Here is an 18,541-nt window from a genome sequence, read left to right as displayed (position 1 = left end):
CCCTATACATATCTACCTCCATCCCTCCAGTATCCCTGTCCCCTTACCCCTATACATATCTACCTCTATCACTCCAGTATCCCTGTCTCCTTCCCCCTATACATATCTACCTCCATCACTCCAGTATCCCTGTCTCCTTCCCCCTATACATATCTACCTCCATCACTCCAGTATCCCTTTCTCCTTCCCCCTATACATATCTACCTCCATCCCTCCAGTATCCCTGTCCCCTTACCCCTATACATATCTACCTCCATCCCTCCAGTATCCCTGTCCCCTTACCCCTATACATATCTACCTCCATCCCTCCAGTATCCCTGTCTCCTTACCCCTATACATATCTACCTCCATCACTCCAGTATCCCTGTACATTGTAAATATGCTCTTGGAACTGACCCTGTATATAGTCTCCTTACCCCTATACATATCTACCTCCATCCCTCCAGTATCCCTGTCTCCTTACCCCTATACATATCTACCTCCATCCCTCCAGTATCCCTGTACATTGTAAATATGCTCTTGGAACTGACCCTGTATATAACCCTGTCCCCTTACCCCTATACATATCTACCTCCATCCCTCCAGTATCCCTGTACATTGTAAATATGCTCTTGGAACTGACCCTGTATATAACCCTGTCCCCTTACCCCTATACATATCTACCTCCATCCCTCCAGTATCCCTGTACATTGTAAATATGCTCTTGGAACTGACCCTGTATATAACCCTGTCCCCTTACCCCTATACATATCTACCTCCATCCCTCCATTATCCCTGTACATTGTTAATATGCTCTTGGAACTGATCCTGTATATAGTCCCCTTCCCCCTATACATATCTACCTCCATCCCTCCAGTATCCCTGTCCCCTTACCCCTATACATATCTACCTCCATCCCTCCAGTATCCCTGTCCCCTTACCCCTATACATATCTACCTCCATCCCTCCAGTATCCCTGTACATTGTTAATATGCTCTTGGAACTGACCCTGTATATAGTCCCCTTCCCCCTATACATATCTACCTCCATCCCTCCAGTATCCCTGTACATTGTTAATATGCTCTTGGAACTGATCCTGTATATAACTTCTTCCCCCTATACATATCTACCTCCATCCCTCCAGTATCCCTGTACATTGTTAATATGCTCTTGGAACTGATCCTGTATATAGTCTCCTTACCCCTATACATATCTACCTCCATCACTCCAGTATCCCTGTACATTGTTAATATGCTCTTGGAACTGATCCTGTATATAACCCTGTCTCCTTCCCCCTATACATATCTACCTCCATCCCTCCAGTATCCCTGTACATTGTAAATATGCTCTTGGAACTGATCCTGTATATAGTCTCCTTACCCCTATACATATCTACCTCCATCCCTCCAGTATCCCTGTCCCCTTACCCCTATACATATCTACCTCCATCCCTCCAGTATCCCTGTACATTGTTAATATGCTCTTGGAACTGACCCTGTATATAGTCCCCTTACCCCTATACATATCTACCTCCATCCCTCCAGTATCCCTGTACATTGTTAATATGCTCTTGGAACTGATCCTGTATATAGTCTCCTTACCCCTATACATATCTACCTCCATCCCTCCAGTATCCCTGTACATTGTAAATATGCTCTTGGAACTGACCCTGTATATAGTCTCCTTACCCCTATACATATCTACCTCCATCCCTCCAGTATCCCTGTACATTGTAAATATGCTCTTGGAACTGACCCTGTATATAGTCCCCTTCCCCCTATACATATCTACCTCCATCCCTCCAGTATCCCTGTACATTGTAAATATGCTCTTGGAACTGATCCTGTATATAGTCTCCTTCCCCCTATACATATCTACCTCCATCCCTCCAGTATCCCTGTACATTGTAAATATGCTCTTGGAACTGACCCTGTATATAGTCCCCTTACCCCTATACATATCTACCTCCATCCCTCCAGTATCCCTGTCCCCTTACCCCTATACATATCTACCTCCATCACTCCAGTATCCCTGTCCCCTTCCCCCTATACATATCTACCTCCATCCCTCCAGTATCCCTGTACATTGTTAATATGCTCTTGGAACTGATCCTGTATATAACTTCTTCCCCCTATACATATCTACCTCCATCCCTCCAGTATCCCTGTCCCCTTACCCCTATACATATCTACCTCCATCCCTCCAGTATCCCTGTCCCCTTACCCCTATACATATCTACCTCCATCCCTCCAGTATCCCTGTACATTGTAAATATGCTCTTGGAACTGACCCTGTATATAGTCTCCTTACCCCTATACATATCTACCTCCATCCCTCCAGTATCCCTGTACATTGTAAATATGCTCTTGGAACTGACCCTGTATATAGTCTCTTTACCCCTATACATATCTACCTCCATCCCTCCAGTATCCCTGTACATTGTAAATATGCTCTTGGAACTGACCCTGTATATAGTCCCCTTCCCCCTATACATATCTACCTCCATCCCTCCAGTATCCCTGTACATTGTTAATATGCTCTTGGAACTGATCCTGTATATAGTCCCCTTACCCCTATACATATCTACCTCCATCCCTCCAGTATCCCTGTACATTGTTAATATGCTCTTGGAACTGACCCTGTATATAACCCTGTCTCCTTACCCCTATACATATCTACCTCCATCCCTCCAGTATCCCTGTACATTGTTAATATGCTCTTGGAACTGATCCTGTATATAGTCTCCTTACCCCTATACATATCTACCTCCATCCCTCCAGTATCCCTGTCCCCTTACCCCTATACATATCTACCTCCATCCCTCCAGTATCCCTGTACATTGTTAATATGCTCTTGGAACTGATCCTGTATATAGTCTCCTTACCCCTATACATATCTACCTCCATCCCTCCAGTATCCCTGTACATTGTAAATATGCTCTTGGAACTGACCCTGTATATAGTCCCCTTACCCCTATACATATCTACCTCCATCCCTCAAGTATCCCTGTACATTGTTAATATGCTCTTGGAACTGATCCTGTATATAGTCCCCTTCCCCCTATACATATCTACCTCCATCCCTCCAGTATCCCTGTCCCCTTACCCCTATACATATCTACCTCCATCAAATCAAATCAAATCAAATCAAATCAAATTTATTTATATAGCCCTTCGTACATCAGCTGATATCTCAAAGTGCTGTACAGAAACCCAGCCTAAAACCCCAAACAGCAAACAATGCAGGTGTAAAAGCACGGTGGCTAGGAAAAACTCCCTAGAAAGGCCAAAACCTAGGAAGAAACCTAGAGAGGAACCGGGCTATGTGGGGTGGCCAGTCCTCTTCTGGCTGTGCCGGGTAGAGATTATAACAGAAAATGACCAAGATGTTCAAATGTTCATAAATGACCAGCATGGTCAAATAATAATAAGGCAGAACAGTTGAAACTGGAGCAGCAGCACAGTCAGGTGGACTGGGGACAGCAAGGAGCCATCATGTCAGGTAGTCCTGGGGCACGGTCCTAGGGCTCAGGTCCTCCGAGAGAGAGAAAGAAAGAGAGAATTAGAGAGAGCATATGTGGGGTGGCCAGTCCTCTTCTGGCTGTGCCGGGTGGAGATTATAACAGAACGTGGCCAAGATGTTCAAATGTTCATAAATGACCAGCATGGTTGAATAATAGTAAGGCAGAACAGTTGAAACTGGAGCAGGAGCATGGCCAGGTGGACTGGGGACAGCAAGGAGTCCTCATGTCAGGTAGTCCTGGGACATGGTCCTAGGGCCCAGGCCAGTTGAAACTGGAGCAGCAGCATGGCCAGGTGGACTGGGGACAGCAAGGAGTCATCATGTCAGGTAGTCCTGGGGCATGGTTCTAGGGCTCAGGTCCTCCGAGAGAGAGAAAGAAGGAGAGAAGGAGAGAATTAGAGAACGCACACTTAGATTTACACAGGACACCGAATAGGACAGGAGAAGTACTCCAGATAAACAAACTGACCCTAGCCCCCCGACACATAAACTACTGCAGCATAAATACTGGAGGCTGAGACAGGAGGGGTCAGGAGACACTGTGGCCCCATCCGAGGACACCCCCGGACAGGGCCAAACAGGAAGGATATAACCCCACCCACTTTGCCAAAGCACAGCCCCCACACCATCCCTCCAGTATCCCTGTACATTGTTAATATGCTTTGGAACTGACCCTGTATATAGTCCCCTTCCCCCTATACATATCTACCCCCATCCCTCCAGTATCCCTGTACATTGTTAATATGCTCTTGGAACTGATCCTGTATATAGTCTCCTTACCCCTATACATATCTACCTCCATCCCTCCAGTATCCCTGTACATTGTTAATATGCTCTTGGAACTGATCCTGTATATAGTCTCCTTACCCCTATACATATCTACCTCCATCCCTCCAGTATCCCTGTACATTGTAAATATGCTCTTGGAACTGATCCTGTATATAGTCCCCTTCCCCCTATACATATCTACCTCCATCCCTCCAGTATCCCTGTCCCCTTACCCCTATACATATCTACCTCCATCCCTCCAGTATCCCTGTACATTGTTAATATGCTCTTGGAACTGACCCTGTATATAGTCCCCTTCCCCCTATACATATCTACCCCCATCCCTCCGGTATCCCTGTACATTGTTAATATGCTCTTGGAACTGATCCTGTATATAGTCTCCTTACCCCTATACATATCTACCTCCATCCCTCCAGTATCCCTGTACATTGTTAATATGCTCTTGGAACTGATCCTGTATATCACTTCTTATGTTCTCATGTTTTTATTATCTGGTGTACTTTTGTTTCTACCGTATGTTATACTACATTAATATAGATTATTGCATTGTTGAGTTTTGAGTTTGCAAGAAAAGAATTTCGCAGTACTTTGAGGACTTAACATTAAAACTTGTGTATACAATACTCATCGTCATCTGTCACATGGAACTAGAGGGAATAGCAGACATGGTATAATTAACATATAAGGCACGGGGGGTGTGGTTTATGGCAAATATACCATGACTAAGGGCTGTTCTTGTGCGCGACGCAGCGCGGAGTGCCTGGACACAGCCCTTAGCCGTGGTATATTGGCCATATACCGCAAACTCCCGAGGTGCCTTATTGCTATTATAAACTGGTTACCAACGTAATTAGAGCACGAAAAATAAATGTTTTGTCATACCCGTGAAATACGGTCTGATATAGCATGGCTGTCAGCCAATCAGAATTCAGGGTTCGAACCACCCAGTTTATAATATATAATACCAACTATATGTTTCTTTTGTGGCTTAGAAATGAACGAGCAAACTAACAAAGCGATGTTGCGTGTTTCCCAGGAGGGAGCAGTCACTGGATAAGTACCCAGGATGCATCAAGCACCACAGCTCCAGACAGGAACGCTCGTCCAACTCCATGGAGAAGCTCATCAAGAAACGCAACGTACCTCAGAAACTTCCCGCGCACAGCAAGAGGTGAGACTGAGGAGGGAGAAACCAACGTGGTGTTCACACTTCTCACTAGTTTGTCACCATTTGTTATTCAAATCCACGTCAGTGTAGTTTTGATTAGTGAAATACATTGTGGTAACGGGAACAAATCAAATCAAATCAAATGTTATTGGTCACATAAACATGGTTAGCAGATGTTAATGCGAGTGTAGCGAAATGCTTGTGCTTCTAGTTCCGACAATGCAGTAATAACCAACAAGTAATCTAACTAACAATTCCAAAACTACATGGCGTAGTTATAATCTAGTATTACTTGTTATAGGCATGTACACAGTCTTTACTGTTGATAGTTTCGTTGGATACCAGGGGAAAAGGAAACGTCTGCATTCATTTCTCCTCTCTACATTTTAGTCATTTAGCAGATATCTTATCCAGAGCAACTTACAGTTAGTGCATTCATCTGAAGATAGCACCTTTTTTTAAAGAATTTAGAATATATACATAACCATAATAATATATATATATATAATATAAACTATACATATATATATATATATATATATATATATATATATATAAACTGAGCGTGCCATTGGAACACAGGACTGATGGTTGCTGATAATGGGCCTCTGTACGCCTATATAGATATTCCATTTAAAAAATCATCCGTTTCCAGCTACAACAGTCATTTACAACATTAACAATGTCTATACTGTATTTCTGATAAATATTATGTTATTTTAATGGACAAAAAAAATGTGCTTTTCTTTCAAAAACAAGGACATTTCTATGTGACCCCAAACTTTTGAACTGTAGTGTAGGTGGGACAACCACATAACTTAGTCATAGTAAGTACATTTTCCCTCAATAAAGTAGCTACGGCAGACAACTTGACTGACTTTATTGAGCCATGCTCAGTGTAGAGAAACTAAAGACTTTACTCACTGTGAATCCACTGTGTTGTTCCAGTAGACCAGACCTGTTAAAGTCAGAGGTGATCCTTCCCAAGCTGGACTCCTCCATGACTCAGGTGACCATCCCCTCCTGCCCCCAGAAGGGATCCACGTCTCCGGGGAGGTCACGTCGGGCCAAGCCCCGCTACAGGAAGGCGGGGAAGGGCAGCAGTGGAGACCTAGCTGGGCTGAAGGCTGCGTTATCGTCCACACTGGGTCTGGCTAATACTACGTCTCTAACCACCTCCACACCCAGGTATTTATGTTGACAACTCTCCATACTGGATGTGTGGTTGGATGAATTTGTTTAATCTAAGACATGTATATAAACCTTTTATGTATCATTGTGTCCATTCTGTCGATGTCTCAAGGAATCTTTCCTGGATTCCTAACATCCTCTATGCTTGCCTTCTTCTCAAAACCCATTAGAGGTTGAAGGTCGTAGAGGAGGGCAAGAATGCGAGGAATCGGAAAAACGACAAATTGAGATAGAGCCAGAGTGTAATTTTGCTGCAAACCAAATCGCCCTTCAGGGCCCACAATAAAGATGTATTCTTCCCCCAGCAGCAAGCAGCATCTGGACCCCAGCGCAGCTCTGAGAGGTCTCCAGCATGATCTGCTGCTGAAGAAGATGTCCTCGTCCAGCCCAGACCTCATCTCTACCAGCATGGAGGCAGAGGGTCGCCGCAGGGGACTGGAGAGACCTGGTCTGGAGAGAGGGGGTAGCCAGAGCGCATCCGCAGGCCTAGGAGGAGGTGAGTTTATATCATTAATATTGTCCGATAGGAACATTTGTATACAGTGCAGTCTGAAAGTATTCAAAACCCTTGACTTTTTCCAAATGTTGTTACGTTACAGCCTTATTCTAAAAAGGATTCAATTAAAATATTTCCTCATCAAGCTACACACAATACACTATAGACTCAAAGATGAAACAGGTTTTTAGAAAGTTTTGTAAATGTATTAAAAAATTTAAAAAACAGATACCTTATTTCCATAAGTATTCAGACCCTTTGCTATGAGGCTCGAAATTGAGCTGAGGTGCATCCTGTTCCCATTGATCATCCTTGAGATGTTTCTACAACTTGATTGGAGTCAACTGGTAAATTGGTAAATTCAATTGATTGGACATGATGTAGAAAGGCACACACCTGTCTATAGAAGGTCCCACAGTTGACAGTGCACGTCAGAGCAAAAACCAAGCCATGATGGCATTGTCCGTAGAGCTCCGAGACAAGATTGTGTCGAGGCACAGATCTGGGGAAGGGAACAATATCTGCAACATTGAAGGTCCCCAAGAACACAGTGGCCTCCATCCTACTTAAATGGAAGAATTTTGGAACCAGCAAGACTCTTCCTAGAGCTGGCTGCCCGTCCAAACTGAGCAATCGGGGGAGAAGGGCCTTGGTAAGGGAGGTGACCAAGAACACGATGGTCCCTCAGACAGAGCTCCAGAGTTCATCTGTGGACATTGGAGAACCTTCCAGAAGGACAGCTCGCTTGGACATAAAGGACACTCAGACCATGAGAAACAAGATTCAAGATTCTCTGGTCTGATGAAACCAAGATTGAACTCTTTGCCCTGAATGCCATGCGTCACGTCTAGAGGAAACCTGGCACCATCCCTACAGTGAAGCATGGTGGTGGCAGCATCATGCAGTGGGGATGTTTTTCAGCGGCAGGGACTGGAAGACTAGTCAGGATCGAGGGAAAGATGAACGGAACAAAGTACAGAAAGGTCCTTGATGTAAACCTTCTCCAGAGCGCTCAGGACCTCAGACTGAGGCGAAGGTTCAACTTCCAACAGGATAACGACCCTATTCACACAGCCAAGACCACGCAGGTGTGGCTTTGGGACAAGTCTCTGAATGTCCTTGAGTGGCCCAGCCAAAGCCTGGACTTGAACCCAATTGAACATCTCTGGAGAGACTTGAAAATAGCTGTGCAGCGACGCTCCCCATTCAACCTGACAGAGCTTGAGAGGATCTGCAGAGAAGAATGGGAGAAACTCCCCAAATACAGTTGCACCAAGCTGGTAGCATCACACCCAAGAAGACTCGAGGCTGTAATCGCTGAAAAAAGGTGCTTCAACAAAATACTGAGTAAACGGTCTGAATAACATAAGACAGTCACAGAACTATAGACAGTCACAGAACACACATCACTATAGACAGTCACAGAACACACATCACTATAGACAGTCACAGAACACACATCACTATAGACAGTCACAGGACATACAGCACTATAGACAGTCACAGGACATACAGCACTATAGACAGTCACAGGACATACATCACTATAGACAGTCACAGGACACACATCACTATAGACAGTCACAGGACATACAGCACTATAGACAGTCACAGGACATACAGCACTATAGACAGTCACAGGACATACATCACTATAGACAGTCACAGGACACACATCACTATAGACAGTCACAGGACATACATCACTATAGACAGTCACAGGACACACATCACTATAGACAGTCACAGGACATACAGCACTATAGACAGTCACAGGACATACATCACTATAGACAGTCACAGGACACACATCACTATAGACAGTCACAGGACACACATCACTATAGACAGTCACAGGACATACAGCACTATAGACAGTCACAGGACATACAGCACTATAGACAGTCACAGGACATACATCACTATAGACAGTCACAGGACACACATCACTATAGACAGTCACAGGACATACATCACTATAGACAGTCACAGGACACACATCACTATAGACAGTCACAGGACATACAGCACTATAGACAGTCACAGGACATACATCACTATAGACAGTCACAGGACATACATCACTATAGACAGTCACAGGACACACATCACTATAGACAGTCACAGGACATACAGCACTATAGACAGTCACAGGACACACATCACTATAGACAGTCACAGAACAAACATAAGACATGATGAGCCAAACATACGTAAATAAATAGAGTGCAAATAAATATCGTAAATAAATATAACCTAAATAAATATAGTGTAAATAAATATAACCTAAATAAATATAGTGTAAATAAATATAACCTAAATAAATATAACCTAAATAAATCTAGTGTAAATAAATATTGTGTAAATAAATATAACCTAAATAAATATTGTGTAAATAAATCTAGTGTAAATAAATATAGTGTAAATAAATATTGTAAATAAATAGTGCAAATAAATATAGTGTAAATCAATTTAGTGTAAATAAATAGAGTAAATAAATCTAGTGTAAATAAATCTAGTGTAAATAAATATAACCTAAATAAATATTGTGTAAATAAATCTAGTGTAAATAAATATAACCTAAATAAATATAGTGTAAATAAATATAGTGTAAATAAATATAACCTAAATAAATATTGTGTAAATAAATCTAGTGTAAATAAATATAACCTAAATAAATATAGTGTAAATAAATATAGTGTAAATAAATATAACCTAAATAAATATTGTGTAAATAAATCTAGTGTAAATAAATATAACCTAAATAAATATTGTGTAAATATATATAGTGTAAATAAATATAACCTAAATAAATCTAGTGTAAATAAATATAACCTAAATAAATATTGTGTAAATATATATAGTGTAAATAAATATAACCTAAATAAATAGTATAAATAAATCTAGTGTAAATCAATTTAGTGTAAATCAATTTAGTGTAAATAAATCTAGTGTAAATAAATATAGTGTAAATAAATATAGTTTAAATAAATATAGTGTAAATAAATATAGTGTAAATAAATATAGTGTAAATAAATATAGTGTAAATAAATATAGTGTAAATAAATATAGTGTATAGTGTAAATAAATATAGTGTAAATAAATATAGCCTAAATAAATAGTGTAAATAAATATAGTTTAAATAAATATAGTGTAAATAAATATAGTTTAAATAAATATAGTGTAAATAAATATAGTGTATAGTGTAAATAAATATAGTGTAAATAAATATAACCTAAATAAATATAACCTAAATAAATATAACCTAAATAAATAGTGTAAATAAATCTAGTGTAAATCAATTTAGTGTAAATCAATCTAGTGTAAATAAATATAGTGTAAATAAATATAGTGTAAATAAATATAACCTAAATAAATATAACCTAAATAAATAGTGTAAATAAATCTAGTGTAAATCAATTTAGTGTAAATCAATCTAGTGTAAATAAATCTAGTGTAAATAAATATAGTGTAAATAAATATAGCCTAAATAAATATAGTGTAAATAAATATAGTTTAAATAAATATAGTGTAAATAAATATAGTTTAAATAAATATAGTGTAAATAAATATAGTGTATAGTGTAAATAAATATAGTGTAAATAAATATAACCTAAATAAATATAACCTAAATAAATATAACCTAAATAAATAGTGTAAATAAATCTAGTGTAAATCAATTTAGTGTAAATCAATCTAGTGTAAATAAATATAGTGTAAATAAATATAGTGTAAATAAATATAACCTAAATAAATATAACCTAAATAAATAGTGTAAATAAATCTAGTGTAAATCAATTTAGTGTAAATCAATCTAGTGTAAATAAATCTAGTGTAAATAAATATAGTGTAAATAAATATAGCCTAAATAAATATAGTGTAAATAAATATAGTTTAAATAAATATAGTGTAAATAAATATAGTTTAAATAAATATAGTGTAAATAAATATAGTGTATAGTGTAAATAAATATAGTGTAAATAAATATAGTGTAAATAAAGTCAGTTATGGTTTATAGTCTTCTGTATTTAGGAAACTAGGAAACTGATGCTGGTTGGTATTAATGACTTACAGGCGGAGGAGGAGGTGGTGGAGGAGGGACGGAGGATGGAGGGGTGGGGACAGATGACCAGACAGAGACCCCACCGCGTAGCAACACCCCCAGCGAGGACGCGGCATCCATACCGTTCTCCAGCAGCCCAGACTCCCCCTGTGGGAGGGGGGCAGCGGCAGGGAGGGGGTCGGTGCTGGGAGGCCCAGGAAGGTTACTTCAGGAGGGGGAGGACAAGGAGGAGGGCACAGGGATCATCAGGTCACCCAGGAGCCAACACCTCACACCTGCAGCCCTGCTCTACCGGAAACAAGTCACCCGCAAACAGGTAGTCATCAGTAGTACGGCACAATGGATGGTATCTGGTGGCTTTAATATACTAACTAACCTAGAACCAGGAGATTCTCCTGACCAGTTATACTAACTAACCTAGAAACAAGAGATTCTCCTGACCAGTCATACTAATTAACTAACCTAGAACCAGGAGATTCTCCTGACCAGTTATACTAACTAACCTTCAGACAAGAGATTCTCCTGACCAGTTATACTAACTAACCTTCAGACAAGAGATTCTCCTGACCAGTTATACTAACTAACCTAGAAACAAGAGATTCTCCTGACCAGTTATACTAATTAACTAACCTAGAACCAGGAGATTCTCCTGACCAGTTATACTAACTAACCTTGAGACAGGAGATTCTCCTGACCAGTTATACTAACTAACCTTGAGACAGGAGATTCTCCTGACCAGTTATACTAACTAACCTAGAACCAGGAGATTCTCCTGACCAGTTATACTAACTAACCTTCAGGCAAGAGATTCTCCTGACCAGTTATACTAACTAACCTTGAGAAAGGAGATTCTCCTGACCAGTTATACAAACTAACCTAGAAACAAGAGATTCTCCTGACCAGTTATACTAATTAACTAATCTAGAACCAGGAGATTCTCCTGACCAGTTATAATAACTAACCTAGAAACAGGAGATTCTCCTGACCAGTTATACTAACTAACCTTCAGACAAGAGATTCTCCTGACCAGTTATACTAACTAACCTAGAACCAGGAGATTCTCCTGACCAGTTATAATAACTAACCTAGAAACAGGAGATTCTCCTGACCAGTTATACTAACTAACCTTGAAACAACAGATTCTCCTGACCAGTTATACTAACTAACCTAGAAACAGGAGATTCTCCTGACCAGTTATACTAACTAACCTAGAAACAGGAGATTCTCCTGACCAGTTATACTAACTAACCTAGAAACAGGAGATTCTCCTGACCAGTTATACTAACTAACCTAGAACCAGGAGATTCTCCTGACCAGTTATACTAATTAACTAACCTAGAACCAGGAGATTGTCCTGACCAGTTATATTAATGAACTAACCTAGAACCAGGAGATTCTCCTGACCAGTTATACTAACTAACCTTGAGACAGGAGATTCTCCTGACCAGTTATACTAACTAACCTAGAACCAGGAGATTCTCCTGACCAGTTATACTAACTAACCTTCAGGCAAGAGATTCTCCTGACCAGTTATACTAACTAACCTTGAGAAAGGAGATTCTCCTGACCAGTTATACAAACTAACCTAGAAACAAGAGATTCTCCTGACCAGTTATACTAATTAACTAACCTAGAACTAGGAGATTCTCCTGACCAGTTATAATAACTAACCTAGAAACAGGAGATTCTCCTGACCAGTTATACTAACTAACCTTCAGACAAGAGATTCTCCTGACCAGTTATACTAACTAACCTAGAACCAGGAGATTCTCCTGACCAGTTATACTAACTAACCTAGAAACAGGAGATTCTCCTGACCAGTTATACTAACTAACCTTGAAACAACAGATTCTCCTGACCAGTTATACTAACTAACCTAGAAACAGGAGATTCTCCTGACCAGTTATACTAACTAACCTAGAAACAGGAGATTCTCCTGACCAGTTATACTAACTAACCTAGAAACAGGAGATTCTCCTGACCAGTTATACTAACTAACCTAGAACCAGGAGATTCTCCTGACCAGTTATACTAATTAACTAACCTAGAACCAGGAGATTCTCCTGACCAATTATATTAATTAACTAACCTAGAACCAGGAGATTCTCCTGACCAGTTATACTAACTAACCTTCAGACAAGAGATTCTCCTGACCAGTTATACTAACTAACCTTCAGACAAGAGATTCTCCTGACCAGTTATACAAACTAACCTTCAGACAAGAGATTCTCCTGACCAGTTATACTAACTAACCTTGAAACAACAGATTCTCCTTACCAGTTATACTAACTAACCTAGAAACAGGAGATTCTCCTGACCAGTTATACTAACTAACCTAGAACCAGGAGATTCTCCTGACCAGTTATACCAACTAATCTTCAGGCAAGAGATTCTCCTGACCAGTTATACTAACTAACCTAGAACCAGGAGATTCTCCTGACCAGTTATACTAACTAACCTTCAGACAAGATATTCTCCTGACCAGTTATACTAACTAACCTAGAAACAGGAGATTCTCCTGACCAGTTATACTAACTAACCTAGAAACAGGAGATTATCCTGACCAGTTATACAAATTAACTAACCTAGAACCAGGAGATTCTCCTGACCAGTTATACTAACTAACCCAAGAAGTAGTCTTGATTCCTCTTATCTTTCCTTTTCACTTACACATCTTCCCTTTTCTTCTGCAGAGACGTGGTGTGTCCTCAGAGGAAGAGGAGGGAGAGGTGGACAGTGAGGTGGAGTTACCACGGAGACGGTAAGAAAATACATCTTATACATTATACAGTATATAGTCATGATTCCTTATACAGTATATAGTCATGATTCCTTATACAGTATATAGTCATGATTCATTATACAGTATATAGTCATGATTCATTATACAGTATATAGTCATGATTCTGTAGTAGTATATAGTCATGATTCATTATACAGTATATAGTCATGATTCATTATACAGTATATAGTCATGATTCTATAGTACTATATAGTCATGATTCATTATACAGTATATAGTCATGATTCATTATACAGTATATAGTCATGATTCTATAGTACTATATAGTCATGATTCATTATACAGTATATAGTCATGATTCATTATACAGTATATAGTCATGATTCTATAGTAGTATATAGTCATGATTCTATAGTACTATATAGTCATGATTCATTATACAGTATATAGTCCTGATTCTATAGTACTATATAGTCATGATTCATTATACAGTCATGAGTCTATAGTACTATATAGTCATGATTCATTATACAGTATATAGTCATGATTCATTATACAGTATATAGTCATGATTCATTATACAGTATATAGTCATGATTCTGTAGTAGTATATAGTCATGATTCATTATACAGTATATAGTCATGATTCATTATACAGTATATAGTCATGATTCTATAGTACTATATAGTCATGATTCATTATACAGTATATAGTCATGATTCATTATACAGTATATAGTCATGATTCTATAGTACTATATAGTCATGATTCATTATACAGTATATAGTCATGATTCATTATACAGTATATAGTCATGATTCTATAGTAGTATATAGTCATGATTCTATAGTACTATATAGTCATGATTCATTATACAGTATATAGTCCTGATTCTATAGTACTATATAGTCATGATTCATTATACAGTCATGAGTCTATAGTACTATATAGTCATGATTCATTATACAGTATATAGTCATGATTCATTATACAGTATATAGTCATGATTCATTATACAGTCATGAGTCTATAGTACTATATAGTCATGATTCATTATACAGTCATGAGTCTATAGTACTATATAGTCATGATTCATTATACAGTCATGAGTCTATAGTAGTACATAGTCATGATTCATTATACAGTCATGAGTCTATAGTACTATATAGTCATGATTCATTATACAGTCATGAGTCTATAGTAGTACATAGTCATGATTCATTATACAGTCATGAGTCTATAGTACTATATAGTCATGATTCATTATACAGTATATAGTCATGATTCATTATACAGTCATGAGTCTATAGTACTATATAGTCATGATTCATTATACAGTCATGAGTCTATAGTACTATACAGTCATGAGTCTATAGTAGTACATAGTCATGATTCATTATACAGTCATGAGTCTATAGTACTATATAGTCATGATTCATTATACAGTCATGAGTCTATAGTACTATATAGTCATGATTCATTATACAGTCATGAGTCTATAGTAGTACATAGTCCAGCAGAAAGAACCTCTTGGGATATCAACATTGAGCTTGTGTCTGTGAGAGCCCAGGGATTTAATCTATGTCCTGCTCCTCTTGTCTTCCTAATGCAGTCGCCCGGTAAGCATAACCAAGTGCCAGTCCCTGTCCACCTTCAGCTCTGAGAACCTGTCTGCCGTGTCCGTGTCGGACGGAGAGGAGGGCAACACCAGTGACCACTCCCACAGCGGCACGCCGGACGTGGTCAGTACCAACACAGACGAGCGGCTGGACGACAAGAGCGACGACCTTCTGTCCCAGGGGTCGGAGATCCCCGCCGACCCCGCCCTCGACCCGGCCGACGGTTTATCAGAGAAGGAGGCCGCCATACGCCAGGTCAAGACCCAGCTCAACACGGGGCAGAACTATGAGGTAGGTAAGGGCTCTGGTTACTATGACAACTATACGACTGGAACTGAAACTACGAGGTAGGGTTACTATGACAACTAGAACTGTGAGGTAGGGTTACCATGGGAACTGGTATGTTTAGCCATAAACGACAGAGAAATGAGGAGAGCAGGAATTCCATTATAATACATTCTCTCATCGTTATAGGGCCAACATCACTATTACAGCACATATGGTAACATTTGGATTTTGCTCTAGTGTAGGGACCTTAGTTTTCCCTGATCACCAGGGTCCTGTTTTAGGAGGACATCATATTTACAAACCAGGTAATGCACAGGTAGCCTGGGTACCGTTCTGTTTGTGCTATCGTTCCAGAGGGGAATGATAGCACAAGCAAACTGGTATCCAGGCTAATATGAAGGTGAGATGGATGGCCCATTGCCATTGTCTAACTCGACCTCTCCCTCTATTCCTCTAACCTAGGGCCTGTATGATGACTCTGACTGTGACAGTGCAGAGCTGGACCACTCAGGCTGCACAGAGCCCCAGCACCATAGGCCCCCCAGCACCAACTGGTGAGACCAGATGCAGATCTTAGCCCCACTCCCCAGCCCTACTCCCCAGTCCTACTCCCCAGCCCTACTCCCCCAGCCCTACCATATTCCCCCAGTCCTACTCCCCAGTCCTACTCCCCAGCCCTACTCCCCCAGCCCTACCCTACTCCCCCAGTCCTACTCCCCCAGCCCTACTCCCCAGTCCTACTCACCAGCCCTACTCCCCAGTCCTACTCCCCCAGCCCTACTCCCCAGCCCTACTCCCCAGCCCTACCCTACTCCCCCAGCCCTACTCCCCAGTCCTACTCCCCAGCCCTACTCCCCCAGCCCTACCCCCCAGCCCTACCCTACTCCCCCAGTCCTACTCCCCCAGCCCTACTCCCCAGTCCTACTCACCAGCCCTACTCCCCAGTCCTACTCCCCCAGTCCTACTCCCCAGCCCTACTCCCCCAGCCCTACCCTACTCCCCAGTCCTACTCCCCAGTCCTACTCCCCAGCCCTACTCCCCCAGCCCTACCCTACTCCCCCAGTCCTACTCCACCAGCCCTACCCTACTCCCCCAGTCCTACTCCCCCAGCCCTACTCCCCCAGCCCTACTCCCCAGCCCTACTCCCCCAGCCCTACCCTACTCCCCCAGCCCTACTCCACCAGCCCTACCCTACTCCCCCAGTCCTACTCCCCCAGTCCTACTCACCAGCCCTACTCCCCAGTCCTACTCCCCCAGCCCTACTCCCCCAGCCCTACTCCCCCAGCCCTACTCCCCAGCCCTACTCCCCCCAGCCCTACTCCCCCAGCCCTACTCCCCCAGCCCTACTCCACCAGCCCTACTCCCCCAGTCCTACTCCCCCAGCCCTACTCCCCAGTCCTACTCCCCAGCCCTACTCCCCAGTCCTACTCCCCAGTCCTACTCCCCCAGTCCTACTCCCCCAGCCCTACTCCCCCAGCCCTACTCCCCCAGTCCTACTCCCCCAGCCCTACTCCCCAGCCCTACCCTACTCCCCCAGTCCTACTCCCCCAGCCCTACTCCCCCAGCCCTACTCCCCAGGCCTACCCTACTCCCCCAGCCCTACTCCCCAGTCCTACTCCCCAGCCCTACTCCCCCAGTCCTACTCCCCCAGCCCTACTCCCCCAGCCCTACTCCCCCAGCCCTACTCCCCAGCCCTACTCCCCCAGTCCTACTCCCCCAGCCCTACTCCCCCAGTCCTACTCCCCCAGCCCTACTCCCCCAGTCCTACTCCCCCAGCCCTACTCCCCCAGTCCTACTCCCCAGCCCTACTCCCCCAGTCCTACTCCCCCAGCCCTACTCCCCCAGCCCTACTCCCCCAGCCCTACTCCCCAGCCCTACCCTACTCCCCCAGTCCTACTCCCCCAGTCCTACTCACCAGCCCTACTCCCCAGTCCTACTCCCCCAGCCCTACTCCCCCAGCCCTACTCCCCAGCCCTACTCCCCAGCCCTACCCTACTCTCCCCAGTCCTACTCCCCCAGTCCTACTCACCAGCCCTACTCCCCAGTCCTACTCCCCCAGCCCTACTCCCCCAGCCCTACTCCCCCAGTCCTACTCCCCCAGTCCTACTCCCCCAGCCCTACTCCCCAGCCCTACTCCCCCAGCCCTACTCCCCCAGCCCTACTCCCCCAGCCCTACTCCCCAGTCCTACTCCCCAGCCCTACTCCCCCAGCCCTACTCCCCCAGCCCTACTCCCCCAGTCCTACTCCCCCAGCCCTACTCCCCAGCCCTACTCCCCCAGCCCTACTCCCCCAGCCCTACCCTACTCCCCCAGCCCTACTCCCCCAGCCCTACCCTACTCCCCCAGCCCTACTCCCCCAGCCCTACCCTACTCCCCCAGCCCTACTCCCCCAGCCCTACCCTACTCCCCCAGCCCTACCCTACTCCCCCAGCCCTACCCTACTCCCCCAGCCCTACTCCCCCAGCCCTACTCCACCAGCCCTACCCTACTCCCCCAGCCCTACTCCCCCAGCCCTACTCCCCCAGCCCTACTCCACCAGCCCTACTCCACCAGCCCTACTGGACAGATCTGTTTCTGCTTCCTTCCAACTCCTTTGGTCATTATAACACATAAACTGGTCTTAGACCATGCTAACACTCCCCAAACCCAGCCTTGCAAAAACACTTCAACTCACCTACAGTGA

General features: G+C 42.6%; 2 protein-coding genes across 2 annotated transcripts in view; both read left to right on the top strand.

Annotated features, from left to right (window-relative positions):
* LOC124004207 (mitogen-activated protein kinase kinase kinase 12-like) overlaps positions 1 to 16,526 on the top strand; it is a 65,466-nt gene extending 48,940 nt beyond the window's left edge. Inside the window, exons 10-16 of the mRNA XM_046312971.1 lie at positions 5,327 to 5,461; positions 6,410 to 6,646; positions 6,955 to 7,145; positions 11,220 to 11,524; positions 13,902 to 13,969; positions 15,565 to 15,862; positions 16,322 to 16,526. Of these exons, the coding sequence (XP_046168927.1) occupies positions 5,327 to 5,461; positions 6,410 to 6,646; positions 6,955 to 7,145; positions 11,220 to 11,524; positions 13,902 to 13,969; positions 15,565 to 15,862; positions 16,322 to 16,417 (1,330 nt within the window). The 3' untranslated portion in view covers positions 16,418 to 16,526. The remainder of the gene's footprint in view (positions 1 to 5,326; positions 5,462 to 6,409; positions 6,647 to 6,954; positions 7,146 to 11,219; positions 11,525 to 13,901; positions 13,970 to 15,564; positions 15,863 to 16,321) is intronic.
* Positions 16,424 to 18,541, top strand: LOC124004206 (proline-rich extensin-like protein EPR1). Its single transcript, XM_046312970.1, has one exon. It carries the CDS (start codon positions 16,424 to 16,426, stop codon positions 18,539 to 18,541), a length of 2,118 nt encoding a protein of 705 aa, XP_046168926.1.

The sequence above is a fragment of the Oncorhynchus gorbuscha genome, linkage group LG18 (assembly GCF_021184085.1).
Source record: "Oncorhynchus gorbuscha isolate QuinsamMale2020 ecotype Even-year linkage group LG18, OgorEven_v1.0, whole genome shotgun sequence".
Taxonomy (NCBI): Eukaryota; Metazoa; Chordata; class Actinopteri; order Salmoniformes; family Salmonidae; genus Oncorhynchus; species Oncorhynchus gorbuscha.
This window is presented reverse-complemented; position numbering and strand designations above follow the sequence as displayed.

Coding starts and splice junctions, on each gene's coding strand:
- LOC124004206 (XM_046312970.1), top strand. CDS start 16,424: ATGCAGATCTTAGCCCCACTCCCCAGCCCTACTCCCCAGTCCTACTCC.